Source organism: Rhinopithecus bieti, unplaced genomic scaffold, assembly GCF_001698545.2.
Source record: "Rhinopithecus bieti isolate Rb0 unplaced genomic scaffold, ASM169854v2 scaffold_7888, whole genome shotgun sequence".
Classification (NCBI taxonomy): Eukaryota; Metazoa; Chordata; class Mammalia; order Primates; family Cercopithecidae; genus Rhinopithecus; species Rhinopithecus bieti.
This window is the reverse complement of record NW_016805944.1, coordinates 474,170-490,287: the sequence shown is the minus strand read 5'-3', so window position 1 is coordinate 490,287 and position 16,118 is coordinate 474,170. Positions and strand designations below refer to the sequence as shown.

Here is a 16,118-nt window from a genome sequence, read left to right as displayed (position 1 = left end):
GGGCTCCTCCCGGACTGTCGCCTTCTCTCCCAGGAGGGGGCAGCCGCGCTCCGCCGCCAGAGGCTCCACGCGCGGGACAGACCGGCTGCTGCCGCCTGTGCTGGTCTCTGTGCGCCGGGACCCTTCCCTGCGGGACCTCAAGGCCTTTACGCGGCTGTTTCTTTGACCGCAAACGCTCCTCCCCATCCCCTCGGGAACACTCCCTCCGCGAATGAGGGAATGAAAACAATGTTTCTTTCTAGCACATTCCCCACCAGGCATGTCTGGGGTCTGACTTCCCCAGTCCGCGTGGTTCATTCCGACAGTCAGTCATTCAACAAGTAACAGCAGCCGCTGCGTGCCAGGGACGGTGCTGGGGCTGTGGACACGAAGGGGACAGGCCAAGACCCACTTTCTCCCTACGGAGCTGGCCCTGAACGGCTCTGCGGCGCCTCTCCCCGCCACGCCCACCTGCCCCCATGCCGCGTAGGTCCCCACAGTCACAGCTCAAGGTCTTCTGCAGGGGCTGCTGCTGCTGCGAGACCACGGGGCGCTGGGGGGAGTTGGAAAGCAGGAGGAAAGGGACGCCATTTGGGGGAATGTTAGCGCTGCGGTGGCAGCAGCAGCTGGCGGTCACTGCGGTGAACCAGGGGCTCCCGGGTCCCGCCTCAAGCAAGCCGGCCCCGTGCGTGGAACTTGGCAGTCCTACACCCGGGCTCTGACCAGCAGCATTTCCCACGTGGCTCCTCCAGCCCTCGGCAGGGAGCAGCTCCCTGCATTGCTAATATTGAGACAAACCGACCTCTATTTTTGCACTTCGTGATTGCAATACCCCAGTCACCAATTTCCTCTATTAACCTCCCTGACAAGTACAGTTGGTGCGCTACTGAGAAACAAATGAGTGTGCCAGGGGGCAGTCATAGCTCTGAAAAATAAAGGGAGGAAGTGCAGAAAGGGTTACTTTTTTTTTTTTTTTTTTTTCTGGAGACGAAGTCTTGCTCTGTCACCCAGGCTGGAGCATAGCAGCGCAATCTCGGCTCACTGCAACTTCTGCCTCCCAGGTTCAAGCGATTCTTCTGCCTCAGCCTCCCAAGTAGCTGGGATTACAGGTGTGCACCACCACATCAGACTAATTTTTGTATTTTTAGTAGAGACAGGGTTTCACCATCTTGGCCAGGCTGGTCTTGAACTCCTGGCCTCGTGATCCACCCACCTCGGCCTCCCAAAGCGCTGGGATTACAGGCGTGAGCCACCGTGCCTGGCCTTCCAGAAAAGGTTACGTTTTTATAGGTGGTCAGGGAAGCCCTCCCTGGGAATGTGACATTTGAAGAAAGGTCTGAATGTCTCGAAGGTGGGAGCCACGCCTATAGCCCGAGGAAAGGCACTCCAGGCTGCAGGAAGCACAGTGCAAAGGCCCTGAGGCAGGAATATGCCTGGTGTGCCCTGGAGACCTGGGTGGCTGAAGCCACAGGAGACAAAGAGAGGGCAGTGGGAAATGAGGCAGAGGGTGAGATGGGGGTAGAGTGTGTACACCTGAACTGTGCAGGAGAGCTGTGTGCAATGGTGGCAATGTCCTGCACCAGCACTGTGCAATGTGGTACCCACTGGCCACGTGTGGCTCTTGAGCACTTGTGACGTGGCTGGGAAGACTGAGGACATGGATGTGTAATTTTATTTAATCTTAATTACATTTAAATCCAATTTGCCCCGTGTGATTACCTAGTTGAACAAAGCATGCTGTTGAACAGACCCCAGTTGAATAGACCCCAGGTGTGACTTCTGAGAGGACGCCTCTGGCGGCCATGTGTGGTGGGGTGACACGGGATGGAGGGAGGCAGAAAACTCAGATAGAATGGAAGACTGAGGCTGAGGTCCAGGGCGCAGGCTAGGGGTGGAGGCTGGGGGGTGGGTACATGCAGCTGTGGCCTCACAGAGTGTATCTGGGTGGAAGATATGGTGGCGATTGGCTGGGCAGGGTCTCCATGGATGTCCAGGGGCTTCTGAGCTGAGGCTGAGGCCTGAGGCTGGAAGTGGGGAGGCGTCAAGGGTGGGAGTGGAAGCTGGCTCAGATCTGCAAGGGGTGAAATGATGCTGCTGGGTAGGGAGAGTCAGGCAGGGAGCCTGAAGCAGCAAAGGACAGTGTATGTAAACTAGTGACAGGACAGTTCCCAGGTGTTCTGGGCAAACCACAGTCAAGACTGGACATCTGTGGCCCACGCTCCCACACTCCCCCTGTCCCATCACCCAGAGCACAGAGAGAGCACAGTGCTGAATTTCACTTTACTGGATGATCCAAGTGACACAGTGCACAGGGATAGAAGTTTAGGACCGCTACGGGAGAAGCACACCTGGGGCCCTCCCCACCCAGAGGCAACACCACAGGCTGCTGTGCCCAGCTCTAGGTGCACCTGGCCTGGTCCTCAGTGGGTGGGTCGCTGTCCAGGAACAGCCTCCAAGCAGGGAGGAGCACCCATGCCCTGCAGCAGGTCTCAGACAGCATCTGCATCTGGGTGTCCCTGACATGGGACTGGGACAGTCTGGTCCGGGCTCTGAGGTCACACCCAGGCCCCCTTATTCCTTCCCAGGGACAAGCAGGGCAGGGCCCCCTGGCACGATGGGCTCCTCACTGCCAAGGGATGGAAATTGGGATGAGGAAACACACACATTGCCCCAGGGACAAGAAGGCATGAACGAATGTGGGGTCCCGTGGAGACTGATATTTCGGGAGAAATCAAGCTCAGCAGGGGGTGGGGAGCTGAAGCCTACGGTACAGCAGGGCACCTCGGGGACTCACACACAACTCAAGCTTGCTTGGGACAGCAGGTGGTGAACCCTCACAGCACTGGCCGCCTACTCTGGAACTCCGGGGAAGGGCTGGGGTTTCCTCCCCAGGTCATTTCATCCCCTGCAAGGAGGGACACGTGGCTGGCTTCTGCACTGCCCAGGCAAGCCTCTGTCCCTCACAGTGCCCTTCAGAGGCCCCTCTGGCCTTTAACTCACTCAGGGGGTGAACCCAGGCATTTTCAAGGCCTTTAGTAAGGGCTGCAAGGCCAGCACTGAGCAGTGGGCCAGCTCCAGAGGATAGGGAGGACCAGGGGAGCCATAACCTATGGGAGGGGGCAAGGGCCCACTTAGCCCAGAAGAGCCAAAACTCTGGATTTTATGTGAATTACCCCAAATGGAGCACTTCCGCAAATAATTAGAATGTTGGGAAACACTGCAGTTTGAGTGACAAATTCAACTTGTGGTCAGGGGCAGGTGGCCTTGGTCTGGAGCTGGTTCCTGTGTATCAGGGGCTTCCCGGTGGGCAGGGCTGGCATGTGTCTTCCCTCTGCTCTTCCTCCTCCCACTCCTCCTCCTCCTTCCCTTCCCCCACAGTTCCTCTCCCCCTTCCTCCTCCTCCCCTTCCCAGCCGCCTTTTATCTCTCAGACTGTCCTTTCTGGAATCATCTCTTCCCCTGGCTGGGAGCTGGGGCCTCCCCTGGCTGAGAGTTGCGCCCTGACACTTGCTGCGCGGTTGGTGACCAAGCCTCCACCACAGACCCAGGGCAGAGAGTCAGACTGGGGTAGGGGCGACAGCGGCCCACAGTCCCTGCCAGGCGCAGGCCCCGAGAGCGCCACGAAGAGCCCTGCTCGCCTCTGCAGGTGCCCGGCATCCACACACACACCCTCCGGGGGCGACCCGGGCCCCCCAACCCTGGTCCACTCAGCGCGTCCCCATCTCGGCCCTGGGCTGCTGCCTCGGGCACCCACTTCTCTTTCCTCCTCCCATCCAGGCTTCCTCCGTCGGGATCGCTGGCACCCGAGCCCACGAGGGCCCGAGAGGGGAACGTGACGCCGGCAAAACGCGGCCCGGGCGCGCGGTGAAGCGAGGAGATCACGTCTGCGGAGGGCAGGAAAAGGGAAGGGGAGGGCGGGGGCCACACTCGGGCAGGCGCCCTGCGGGGCCTGCTCGCAGCCTGGGCGGCTTCCTGGGGGGCCACTAGCGGCATTTGGGGGGCAGCCTCCGGCCCCGACGGGCCTTCTTCCCGCGTGCGGCCTTGGATCCAGTGGGCGCCTGGCCCTTGGCCTCGCCTGCCCTGGCACTGGCCCCGGCGCCCGCGCTCCCCTTCTTCTTCCGGCTTCCCGCGGCGTCGTCCTGGGCCGAGCCCCGGCTCCCGGCTTTCTTCTCGGGAGTGACGCCCCGGCCTCGGCCTCGGCCGCCCCCGCGGGTTTTGCGGGCCCCGGACGCGGTGGGGGGCGCGCCGGCCGGAGTCAGGCCCCTGGGGGCGGTGCGCGCCCTCTTGGCTCGGGGCTTCCTGGACGCCCTGTCCTCGGGCTCCGACGCCTCGCTCTCGGTGTCCTCCGACTCCTCCTCGGACTGTTCGTCCGAAGCCTCCTCTGACCCCTCGTTGGACCCCAGGTTCTCCCGGGCAGCCAAGAGCGCCAATACCTCCCCCAGTTTGCCTTTGGGGTATTTGTACTTCCCGCCTTCCCAGGCGTTTTCTTTTTCCTCCTTCATCACCTCCGCCATGTCCTGGGCAGCCAGGAGCGCCACCAGCTCCAGAAGGCCCCCCTCGTCCTCACCGTGCTCGCTCCAGCCCCCGAAGAGGCCACACCCAGCCTTCTTCGCCTGGGGAGGGAGATCTGGCTGCGCCAAGGTGGAAAAGCACTCCCGGAGGTCCCCGTCGTCCCCGGCCTTGCGCAGGACCACGGCGTCCACCTCGCGGCCTGCCTCCTCCACCTTCACGCGGGTCCCGTTAGTGTCCTTGGACATAACGGACAAGACCTGTCGGAGGGCGTCTCGCTCGTCTTTCTCGTCGCTCCAGCCTAGCGACTCGATAACAGAGGCGATTTTCAACATCTCCTCCCGGGCCCAGGGGTCCGACGGGTCGGTATAGGCCACAATGGCCACGAACTCAGGATTATCCAACCCCTCTGTTTCTTGGTCCCCACTCTCCTGCGAGTCGCTCTCCGAAGCGTCGCTGTCCACCGGCTCCTCGTCCGGGGTGTCTCTCACAGCCAGCAGGGCCACTAAGTCGGGGACGCCATTTTTGTCTTCTTTGGTGTTCAAGCGGATGGATTCGGCCCCAGCTGGCTCCTTCTCTGCCTCTTGTTTCTTCGCTTTGTCGGTGACAGTGACCAGAGCCAAGAACTCGCGGGGACCATCTTCCCCCTCCGAGCTGCAGGGCGCCCACTGCCTAACCAGCTCCCTGGCAGCCGTCTGGAGCGTGGCGTACAGCGCACTCTGGTCCTCGTCTCCGCTCAGGTCACCCTGGTCGATCTCCTCGATCACGATGCCCAGGCTCTCATCGGAAGAGTCCTCAGCCTCACTCCTCGCGGAAGCAGACGGCCGCCCTCCTCGGTTTCTCTTCTTGCCCTTCTGGGTCAACCTGTTGCGTCTGGTTCTGTTTCTACGACCCCGACGGCCCCTCCTTGCGTTCCTGGCTGCCCCAAGAGGCGAGCCAGCCTGTCCTATCACTTCCCCAGAATCCTGGGCCTGGGTCTCCGAAGCTGGAGGGGTGGGCGCCTCCCCGGGGGTCCCAGCCTCCGCGGCCTGCGTGGGTCCGTCATCCAGCAGCAGGCGTCTCATCTGCCTCAGGACCCTCGTGTCCTGAGCACAGTCCTTCCACAGAACCCTCCAGATCCCGTCCTTGCCTGGGATCTCCCTGGGGATGGCAGCGTGATTGACGTCCTCCACAAACTCCACCAGGGCGGCCTGGGCCTTCTCATTCATCAAGACCTTCATGTGTCGCAACCTGAACGTGCCCAGGGGCAGGAGGGTCGGCTGCAGGACGGCTTCAACATCCGTCTGCTCCAGGCCCTCCGGGATGCCGGTGACCAGCAGGGCCCTGTGCGCGTCCACGTCCAGGCTCCGGCACCAGTCCTGCAAAATGCTCATGGCCATGGTGCCGCCCCCTCGGCGCTGATCTTGGAGCAGCAGGGAGCCCGAGATAGGGGTGGGCTGCAGCGCACGGTATCAATGCAGGGGTGGGCGCCTCCCCGGGGTCCCAGCCTCCGCGGCCTGCGTGGGTCCGTCATCCAGCAGCAGGCGTCTCATCTGCCTCAGGACCCTCGTGTCCTGAGCACAGTCCTTCCACAGAACCCTCCAGATCCCGTCCTTGCCTGGGATCTCCCTGGGGATGGCAGCGTGATTGACGTCCTCCACAAACTCCACCAGGGCGGCCTGGGCCTTCTCATTCATCAAGACCTTCATGTGTCGCAACCTGAACGTGCCCAGGGGCAGGAGGGTCGGCTGCAGGACGGCTTCAACATCCGTCTGCTCCAGGCCCTCCGGGATGCCGGTGACCAGCAGGGCCCTGTGCGCGTCCACGTCCAGGCTCCGGCACCAGTCCTGCAAAATGCTCATGGCCATGGTGCCGCCCCCTCGGCGCTGATCTTGGAGCAGCAGGGAGCCCGAGATAGGGGTGGGCTGCAGCGCACGGTATCAATGCAACCCTGGAAAGCCACCTGCAGGGCTTAGAGTCCCGGTTCCGGTGAATGTGGCAAGGCTGGAGTGGGGCTCGGGCCTCGGGGGCTCTAGCTGCCTGCTGGCCGGCTGGACGCAGTGACCTTCCCCCGGGACCCCTCTCCAGAGCTGTCTGAGGATCCGCAGGGGGCTTACGTGTCTGCTTTCCAGGGCAGCTCCCTCCCTCTCTGACACAGGCCTGAGTGACTCGGCACCGCGACCAGGTGCAGGGGGGCGGCGCCGAGTGCACCTGGAGGGGCGTGGGAGGTGGCAGCCGCCGCTTGCCTGGCGCTCGCGCGGCGTCTGAGCGCGCACCCTGGGCCGGAATCTCAGCAGTTCCGCTGCGACGCGGCTGCTCCGGCCTGCGCCTGCGCAGACGGAGCCGCACGCCCTCCCCTGTCCCCCGGCCAACCGTCTCCATGGCAACAGTGCAGCCTTGAGCTGGGGTCTGCGTCGCTGTGGCCTGAGACGCTTCTCTTAAAGGTCCCGATGAGAAGGACTTGGGGCCTGGAAGCACCACTTTCATTAACCAGCAAAAAACGCCGAAACCATAGAGGGCCAGAAATCATTCGAGGAGACCCGACCTCATTCAGGGGATATGAGGTCTCCTTCCAGGGGGTACAACTCCCCCTTCCAGTGGCCATGTGGAATTCAGGATTATATAGGCCTAAATCAAGGGGCACTGCCCTTGCAGCATGGGACGAGGACTTACTCGGGATACTGGCCTCATTCACAGTATACGGGTCTCAGTATAAAATGGGGGGCCAGGCGCCATCTGTGAGCAAGACACCATTCAGGGTATATGGGCCTCACTTGCAGGGTACAGGCCCCATTCAATGGGACCAGCCCTCACTCCTGTACACGTTCCTGTATTCTGAACTATGCATGCACAGTAAATCCTGTGGTTTTGCACACGCTTTGAGCATATGTATGATTGTTAGACCTGCCATGAATTTTGCAAGAAAGCATTTCCCTTGACTGGGACTGCAGACAGGGGCCTGTGAACGTCAGTCATAGCTACTGTAAACATGCATTTGCTTCTCTGTTCCTTGTTGGCCATGAGGCTGCCCCCTACTCTATATGAATCTGGCTCTGTAGCCCAGCTGGTAGGTTTATATCTCAACCATCGTCCCTACCTCAAAGGGTTTTTTTGTTTTGTTTTTGTGGTGTTTTGGTTTTTGAGATGGAGTCCTGCTCTATCATCCAGGCTGGAGTGCAGTGGCACAATCATGGTTCACTTCAACTTCCACCTCCCAGGTTCAAGCGATTCTCCTGCCTCAGCCTCCTAAGTAGCAAGGATGACAGGCCTCCCAAGTAGCTGGGATTACAAGCATACACCATCACATCTGGCAAATGTTTGTATTTTTTGTAGAGATAGGTTTTCACCATGTTGTCCAGGCTGGTCTCGAACTCCTAACCTCAAGTGATCCGCCCGCCTCAGCCTCTGAAAGTGCTGGGATTACAGGATTACATGGTGAGCCACTATGCCTGGCCTCAAAGGGTTCTCATGAGGATTAAAGGGAACAATCCAGGAAAAAATTTGGAAGAGAGGCTGGCCCACAGCTGGTGCTCCGTGAAAGATGGCTAAGAGAAGTATTTATTGAGAACTTACCACTAGAAAAGCATCTGTTCTGTTGATTTGTTTTTGAGATGGAGTCTTGCTCTGTCACCCAGGCTGGAGTGCAATGGAGCAATCTCGGCTCACTGCAACCTCCACCACCCGGGTTCAAGTCATTCTCCTGCCTCAGCCTCCCGAGTAGCTGGGACTACAGGCATGCACCACCATGCCCGGCTAGTTGTTTTTTGTTTGTTTGTTTGTTTTGAGACAGAGTCTCGCACTGTCACCCACGCTGGAGTGCAGTGGTGTGATCTTGGCTCACTGCAACCTCTGCCTCCTGGCTTCAAGCCATTCTCCAGCCTCAGCCTCCCAAGTAGCTGGGATTACAGGTGACCACCACCACGCCCAGCTAATTTTTTGTATTTTTAGTAGAGACAGGGTTTCGCTATGTTGGGCAAGCTGGTCTCAAACTCCTGACCTCGTAATCCGCCCGCCTCAGCCTCCCAAAGTGCTGGGATTACAGGTGTGAGCCACCGCGCCTGGTCTACTTTTGTATTTTTAGTAGATGGATTTTCACCATGTTGGCCAGGCTGGTCTTGAACTCCTGACCTCGGGTGATCCGCCAGCATCGGCCTCCCAAAGTGCTGGGATTACAGGCATGAGCCACCGTGCTCAGCCCAAAGCATCTGTTAATAAACAAATAAACAGGAAACCAAAACACCTTGAGTTTTTTGTTTGTTTTTTTGCCACCAGACCCACCCCCCTACTGTTGTGTTTGGATTTTTTTTATGTTTAAGGACGGTTTAATTGCAAGGTTACCATGGCAACTGGGCAAACTGCTTACTCACTCCCATTTTCCACCACTTGTTCCTCCTCTGATCTTCCTGATCTACAGATGGATGTGATGTGACTGTTGTCTCCAGAGCAGCATTGTCCAGCAGGAATGGAATGCCAGCCCCAAATTCGAACTGCATGTGTAATGTGAAAATTTCTAATTGCGGCCAGCCAACACTGACCTCAGGTGATCCACCCACCTCAACCTCCCAAAGTGCTGGGATTACAGGCATGGGCCATCACGCCCAGCCCAAAGTGTCATTTTTGACATGTGAATCTCCAATCTAGGCTGGGCACGGTAGCACACGCCTGTAATCCCAGCTACTTGGGAGGCTGAGGCAGGAGAATCGCATGAACCTGGGAGGCAGAGGTTGCAGCGAGCTGAGATTGTGCCACTGCACTCCAGCCTGGGAGACAGAGGGAGACGCTGTCTCAACAAAAAAAAAAAAAAAAAGAGTTGCTTTTCTACATCTATTGATTAAAAGAAAGAAGAAAGAAAGAAAGAAAGAGAGAGAGAGAGAAAGAAAAACAGTTTTCTAGGTGGCTATCTTCAATAAATAGAAAAGAAGCAAGAAAAGTGAATTTTAATAACAGATTTTGGCTGGGCACAGTGGCTCGCACCTGTAATCCCAGCACTTTGGGAAGCCGAGGCAGGTGGATCACTTGAGCCCAGGAGTTTGAGACCAGCCTGGCCAACATGGCAAAACCTCATCTCTACAAAAAATACAAAACTTAGCCAGGCTTAGTGACACACATCTGTAGTCCCCGATACTCAGGAAGCTGAGGTAAGAGGATCGCTTCAGCCCAGGAGATGAAGGCTGAAGTGAGTGATGATCATGCTACACTGCACTCCAGCTTAGGCAAGAGGGTGACCCTGTCTCAAAAAAAAAAAAAAAAAAAAAAAAAAAAAGAAAAAAAAAAAAAAAAAAGGAAAAGGGAAAAAGGAAAAGAAAGGAAAGAATATATATTATTTATCCCAAAATATACAAAGTGTTGTCATTTGTACAGTTGTCAATATAAAACAATTATTAATGAGCTATCAGACACTCTCTTTTCATAATGAGTCTCTTTGGAGTAGCTGTATTTCAAGGGCTTGGCAGTCACACAGGGCCATCGGGAATTTGTTTGCAAGAATTAATTAGGGAGAGTGTGTGCGTGTGTGTGTATGCGTGTGTGTGTGTGTGTGTGAATACACTCAGCACAACCGTTATAACTGCAAGATTGGAAAACACAACAAAAAGAGAAACAGGAAGCTTGCACTTTTCGTGTGTGTGTGTGTGTCTCTGTGTGTATTTTAGAGTCAGAGCCTTGCTCTGTCACCCAGGCTAGAGTTCAGTGGCATGACCATAGCTCACTGCAGTCTTGAACTCCTGGCTTCAAGCACTCCTCCCACCTCAGCCTCCAGAGTAGCTGGAACTACAGCACACCACCATGCTTGGCTAATTTTATTTTTTGTAGAGAGAGGGTCTTGCTATGTTGCCCAGGCTGGTCTCAAACTCGTGGGCTCAAGTGATCCTCCTTCCTTGGCCTCCCAAACTGCAGGGATTGCAGGTGTGAGCCATCATGCATGACGAAGCTGACACTTTTCTAAGTCGTTGTGGATAACCACAGGCGAAATTCTTGTAAAAATGAAGATTCATATACCCACCCATTTAAAGTGTACAACTCAATGGCTGTTAGTTCATTCACAGAGTTGTGTGACCAACACCACGATTGATTTTAAAACATTTTCATCACCTCAAAAAGAAACCCCACACTGCTTAGCCATCACCCTCCAACCCTAGCCCCTGACAACCACTAATCTGCTTTCTGTCTCTATGGACTTCCCCGTTCTGGACACTTCATATCAATGGAGTCATACAATATGTGCTCCTTTGTGTCCGGCTTGTTTCACTCAGCATCCTGTGTTCAGTGTTGTGTGGCATGTGTCATCCAATGCTCTGCTCCATTTATTTAGAGACAGAGTCTCGCTCTGTCACCCAGACTGGAGTGCAGTGGCACCATCTCAGCTCACTGCGACCTCCACCTCCTGAGTTCAAGTTCTCCAAGTTCTCCTGCCTCAGCCTCCCGAGTAGCTAGGATTACAGGCACCCACCGACACACCCAGCTAATTTTGTATTTTTAGTAGAGACAGGGTTTCACCATGTTGGCCAGGCTGGTCTCAAACTCCTGACCTCAGGTGATCTGCCCATCTTGGTCTCCTAAAGTGTTGGGATTTCAGGCGTGAGCCACTGTGCCCAGCCTCCATCCTTTTTTTTTTTTTAGACAGAGTCTCGCTCTGTCGCCCAGACTGGAGTGCAGTGGCCGGATCTTGGCTCACTGCAAGCTCCGTCTCCCGGGTTCATGCCATTCTCCTGCCTCAGCCCCCTGCCTCCAATCTTTTTATGGCTGAGCAATGTTTCATGGAATGGATACATTTTCTTTATCCATTCATCAGTTGATGGACATTTGGGTTGTTTGCACTTTTTGGCTATCATGAATATGCTATGAACATAAAAACATGATGAATATGCTGTGTGCAAATTTCTATGTAGACATATGTTTTCATTTATTTTTGGTAGACATGTTTAGGAGAGGAATCCCGGGGCATATGGTAATTCTTTTTTTTTTTTTTTTTTTTTTTTTTGGGAGACTTGTTTGGGAAAGAAACCCCGGGGCATATGGTAATTTTTTTTTTTTTTTTTTTTTTCTTTTTTTTTTGAGACTGAGTCTCGCTCTGTCGCCCAGGCTGGAGTGCAGTGGCCGGATCTCAGCTCACTGCAAGCTCCGCCTCCTGGGTTTATGCCATTCTCCTGCCTCAGCCTCCTGAGTAGCTGGGACTACAGGCACCTGCCACCTCGCCCCGCTAGTTTTTTGTATTTTTTAATAGAGATGGAGTTTCAAGGTGTTAGCCAGGATGGTCTCAATCTCCTGACCTCGTGATCCACCCATCTCGGCCTCCCAAAGTGCTGGGATTACAGGTGTGAGCCACCGCGCCTGGCCTTTTTTTGTATTTTCAGTAGAGACGGGGTTTTCGCCATGTTGGCCAGGCTGGTCTCAAACTCCTGATCTCAGGTGATCCACCTGCCTGGGCCTCCCAAAGTGCTGGGATTACAGGCGTGAGCCACCATGCCCGGCCGGCATATGGTAATTCTATGTTTAGTCATTTGAGGGGCTGAAAGGATGCTTTTAGCAATGGTCAATGCAGAGCAGGAGTCTTTCCGACTTGCCACAAAGGCGCTGTAAATGCTAAAATGGAGTTGGGTTCTGGACCCAGATCACTGTAGACTGATTTTTCAACAGTGTCACAGGCTGGGTGGCTTAGAAAGCAGAAATCTATTTTCTCCCAGTTCCAGAATCTGGAAGTCCAAGATCAAAGTGCCATCTGGGTTAGTTTTTACACTTGCCCAATAACCAGGCAGGTCACTTTGTCTCTTCATGGCTCTGTGGCCCCAGTTTATTGTGAGGTTGTGGTGATTTAAGAGGTGTGTGCGTGTGTGTGTGTGTGTGTTTGTGTGTATGTGTGTGTGTTGGAACATGCCTGGCCCTGAGTGTTACTGGGATGAAGATTTCATTCTCACCATGAGACAGGATGGGGTGGCACGCTGGAATGCGGAGGGGACTCCCCAGGAAAGCGTCTGGTTTACGGAAGGACTCAAACGTACAGGGACTGAATTATCTCTTTAAAATTCGTATATTGGAGCCTGGATGTGGTGGCTCACACGTGTAATCCCATCACTCCGCGAGGCTGAGGCAGGTGGATTGCTTGAGGTCAGGAGTTTGAGACCAGCCTGGCCAACGTGGTGAAACCCTGTCTGTACTAAAAATACAAAAATTAGCCAGGTGTGATGGTGCGTGGCTGCAATTCCAGGTATTTAGGAGGCTGGGGTGGGAGAATCGCTTGAACCTGAAAGGTGGAGGTTGCAGTGAGCTGAGATTGCACCACTGAACTCCAGCCTGGGTGACAGAGCAAGACTCTGTCTCAAACGAAACCAAACTAAACTAAACTAAACTAAACTAAAATTCATATGTTGGGCTGTGTATGGTGGCTCACACCTGTAATCCCAGCACTTTGGGAGGCTGAGGCAGGCAGATCACTTGAGGCCAGGAGTTCAAGACCAGCCTGCCTAACATGCTGAAACCCCATCTCTACCAAAAATACCAAAATTAGCTGGTCATGGCCAGGTGCGGTGACTCACGCCTGCAATCCCAGCACTTTGGGAGGCCGAGGTGGGCGGATCACAAGGTCAGGAGATCGAGACCATCCTGGCTAACATGGTGAAACCCCATTTCTACTAAAAATACAAAAAATTAGTCAGGTGTGGTGGCGGGCACCTGTAGTCCCAGCTACTTGGGAGGCTGAGGCAGGAGAATAGTGTGAACCTGGGAGGCGGAGCTTGCAGTGAGCCGAGATCACGCCAGCTGCCAGGAGAAGGGTTGCCAGAGGGAAAGAGGAGGAGGTGTTGGCCCAGCCCCCACAGCCCCAGCCCAGGCGAACATCCTCTCAGCCTGCCTTTATTGTTCACAAAACCGAAAAAGTGATGATGGTTTTCCTTCCTCTCTTTAAGAAAACAACAGAATCAAAACAAACAGAGAAGGGGAACTCCCCTCCTGTAGCTTTTGCCAGAAATAAAAGGAAGAAATAGTCCCAGTCATGACCGGGGCCGCCCCACTGCTGGAACAGGGTCTGGGAGGGGAAGAGAAAGACCCTCCCCACCATAAAACCCAGAGTTTTTGCTTTCTGATACTGATCCAAGCTCAACCTCACCCCCAGCAAATCCCCCACTCTCCTTCTCTGCCCATCCCCTCACACTCAAGATCACACACACACACACACACAGCTGAAGCAACTGAAACTTCCCAAAGAGCTTTAGTAAATCCTAAGGAGGGGCAAAGAGGAAATAAAAACATACAAGTCCAGGAAACAAAAACAGCCCCCAAAATGCATTCCAGCATGTTTGACCTCCCATAGTCACTTCCCACTTGAGGCTCCCAGGTCCTACCCCATTTCTCACTCCAGAACTACCTGCACTGAGGCCCCCAAAGGACTAGAATAGCCTCACAGGGTCCCTTCCAAGCTCTACATTTGGGCTTGCCTGTATCTCAGTTGCCTCAACAGTCAAAGTCTAGAGCAGTGTTGGGCTTATGGTAATACAGGACACCAGATCCCATCCTCACAGGAGCCCTCTCATTCATAATTTAATACAACTTTTAACTCCAGATAGCTTGTGCTGATTGGCTCACTTGGAGTGACTGGCAGCCTTCAGAGATCACTCTGTCCACAGTACACAGGGTTGTGGCCTTAAAGGCTCAGCAAGGTCATCATTTCTGAGCCTATAGTAACAGTCCCGTGGTCTCACAGAATGGGCCCACTTGGTCAGCCTCATTCTTTGACAGGGACTCTAGGGCCAATAGCACCTTTTGAAAACTGTCTGGATAAATTAAGGAATTTGTCTGTGGTCTGGATTCAAGGTCAGTGGGAAAATAGTTTTTCTCCATTATTACTAATTAGCCTCAGCAAATACTAAATGACTACTTAGCAATGGACTCAGTACTGTACTTGGTCCTGTGGGAAATGTACAGATGAAGACAGATGAGTCTCAAAGCCTCTCAGGGACAAGAGAGGGATGGTGGCAGGGAGAGGTTTCTGCCTAAACGAACAGAAAAAAGTCCATATGAAAACACCACTAAGAGCTGTTGGAGGGTTGGAGGGGAGAAAGCAGCATGTGTGACATTGCTAATTGTTTGAAGATTATGGACTACAATGACCTGAGCTCCCTGAGGTCAGGGAATGTCTTGCCCCTGTTGGGTCTCAGGGCTGATAGGTCCTGCACTTAGGAGGGGCTCAACTGGCATCTGTTGGGTGAATGGCCATTGTCTGGCTTCACTGGCAGCAGATGGTCAGAGGAGGTCAAGCAATGATTATTCTCCTGAAGAAGAGACCAGTCCAGGGCTGACGCCAGATCTTCTACCTCTCTGAGCAATCCCTTTTCCTCACACCCCCAATGCCCCACTCAGCCTTCATCCTTTCTCAACTGAACAGCAAGATAGTTATCCTCCTCTGCATTGTGCTTTTTTTTTTTGAGATGGAGTCTAGCTCTGTCACCAGGCTGGAGTACAGTGTGCAATCTTAGCTCACTGCAACCTCCACCTTCTGGGTTCAAGCAATTCTCCCGCCTCAGCCTCCCAAATAGCTGGGATTACATTAAGATTCTGGCTCTACTCCCTACCAGGTATAACTTAGGACAAGTTACTGATACTTTCTGAGCCTCTGTTTCCTGTTTACAAAATGGAAATAATAAGAATGTCCACCTGTGAGGATTAAATAAGGTATGTTTTTTGTTTGTTTGTTTGTTTTTTGAGACAGGGTCTTACTCTGTCACCCAGACTAGAGTGCAGTGGCTCAGTCATCATGGCTCACTATTTTTGAAAGGGTTAATAAATACCATATTCTTTTAATTTATGAGGGGAGATTTCTAGTAAATATTGACAGATATAACCCACATAAACAAACACTCTATAGGGTCCTTGATAATTCTCTTTTTTTTTTTTTTGAGACGGGGTGTGGGTCTGTCCCCAGGCTGGAGTGCAGTGGCCAGATCTCGGCTCACTGCAAGCTCCGCCTCCTGGGTTCACGCCATTCTCCTGCCTCAGCCTCCGAGTAGCTGGGACTACAGGCGCCCGCCACCTCGCCCGGCTAGTTTTTTGTATTTTAGTAGAGACGGGGTTTCACCGTGTTAGCCAGGATGGTCTCGATCTCCTGACCTCGTGATCCGCCCGCCTCGGCCTCCCAAAGTGCTAGGATTACGGGCTTGAGCCATCGTGCCTGGCCAATAATTCTTAATAATTTGAGAGGTCCTGAGACCAAAAAGTTGGAGAATATACACACTAGATAATATAACGCAATGTTCCGTAGGGCCCCAAATAGAAAAAATGTTTTTCAGCCGGGGATGTGTGTGTGTGTGTGCGTGTGTTTCTCCAGCAAGTTAAAATTGAATCATGGGAGTTAAATGCACTGCAGACTCATCTCCCCTCCGTTGTCTTTCTGCTCCTCTCTTTTCAGCCTCACCAGCAGTGTTGCCAGGGAAACCAGATCAGCACATCCTCAACACAAAATCAATTTATCTCCCGTGTGTCTGGAGGGTGATGGCAGTTGTGCCTTTCAACACGTTTACATTCAAGGAGCTGTCGACTCCGCCTGCCTCCACGTCTTAAAAATGCTGTTTTATCTTCATCCCCTCTCCCATTCCTTTCCACTTTTCATTTTGTGATGGCTGTCCTTTTATTTTCATGTGTTCTTGCAAAATGTGCATTGCTGTT

At 54.0% G+C, this 16,118-nt stretch overlaps 1 protein-coding gene and 1 pseudogene across 3 annotated transcripts; both read right to left on the bottom strand.

The window, feature by feature from the left end:
- Positions 1 to 1,633: 1,633 nt before the first annotated feature.
- Positions 1,634 to 6,782, bottom strand: PNMA8B (PNMA family member 8B). 2 transcript variants are annotated; one of them, XM_017874318.1, is made up of 2 exons: positions 5,975 to 6,782; positions 2,242 to 5,506 (listed from the first exon to the last, which is right to left on the bottom strand). In XM_017874318.1, exons 1-2 carry the CDS (start codon positions 6,332 to 6,334, stop codon positions 3,962 to 3,964), a joined length of 1,905 nt encoding a protein of 634 aa, XP_017729807.1. In that variant the 5' UTR covers positions 6,335 to 6,782; the 3' UTR covers positions 2,242 to 3,961. The 2 variants fall into 2 exon arrangements, with proteins under 2 accessions (XP_017729806.1, XP_017729807.1); XM_017874317.1 differs by lacking the exon at positions 5,975 to 6,782 and having other exon boundaries at positions 1,634 to 5,936.
- Positions 2,242 to 3,856, bottom strand: LOC108531072 (uncharacterized; annotated as a pseudogene). The gene has a single exon (XR_001886054.1). The product of XR_001886054.1 is annotated as an uncharacterized LOC108531072 (transcript).
- Positions 6,783 to 16,118: the final 9,336 nt, after the last annotated feature.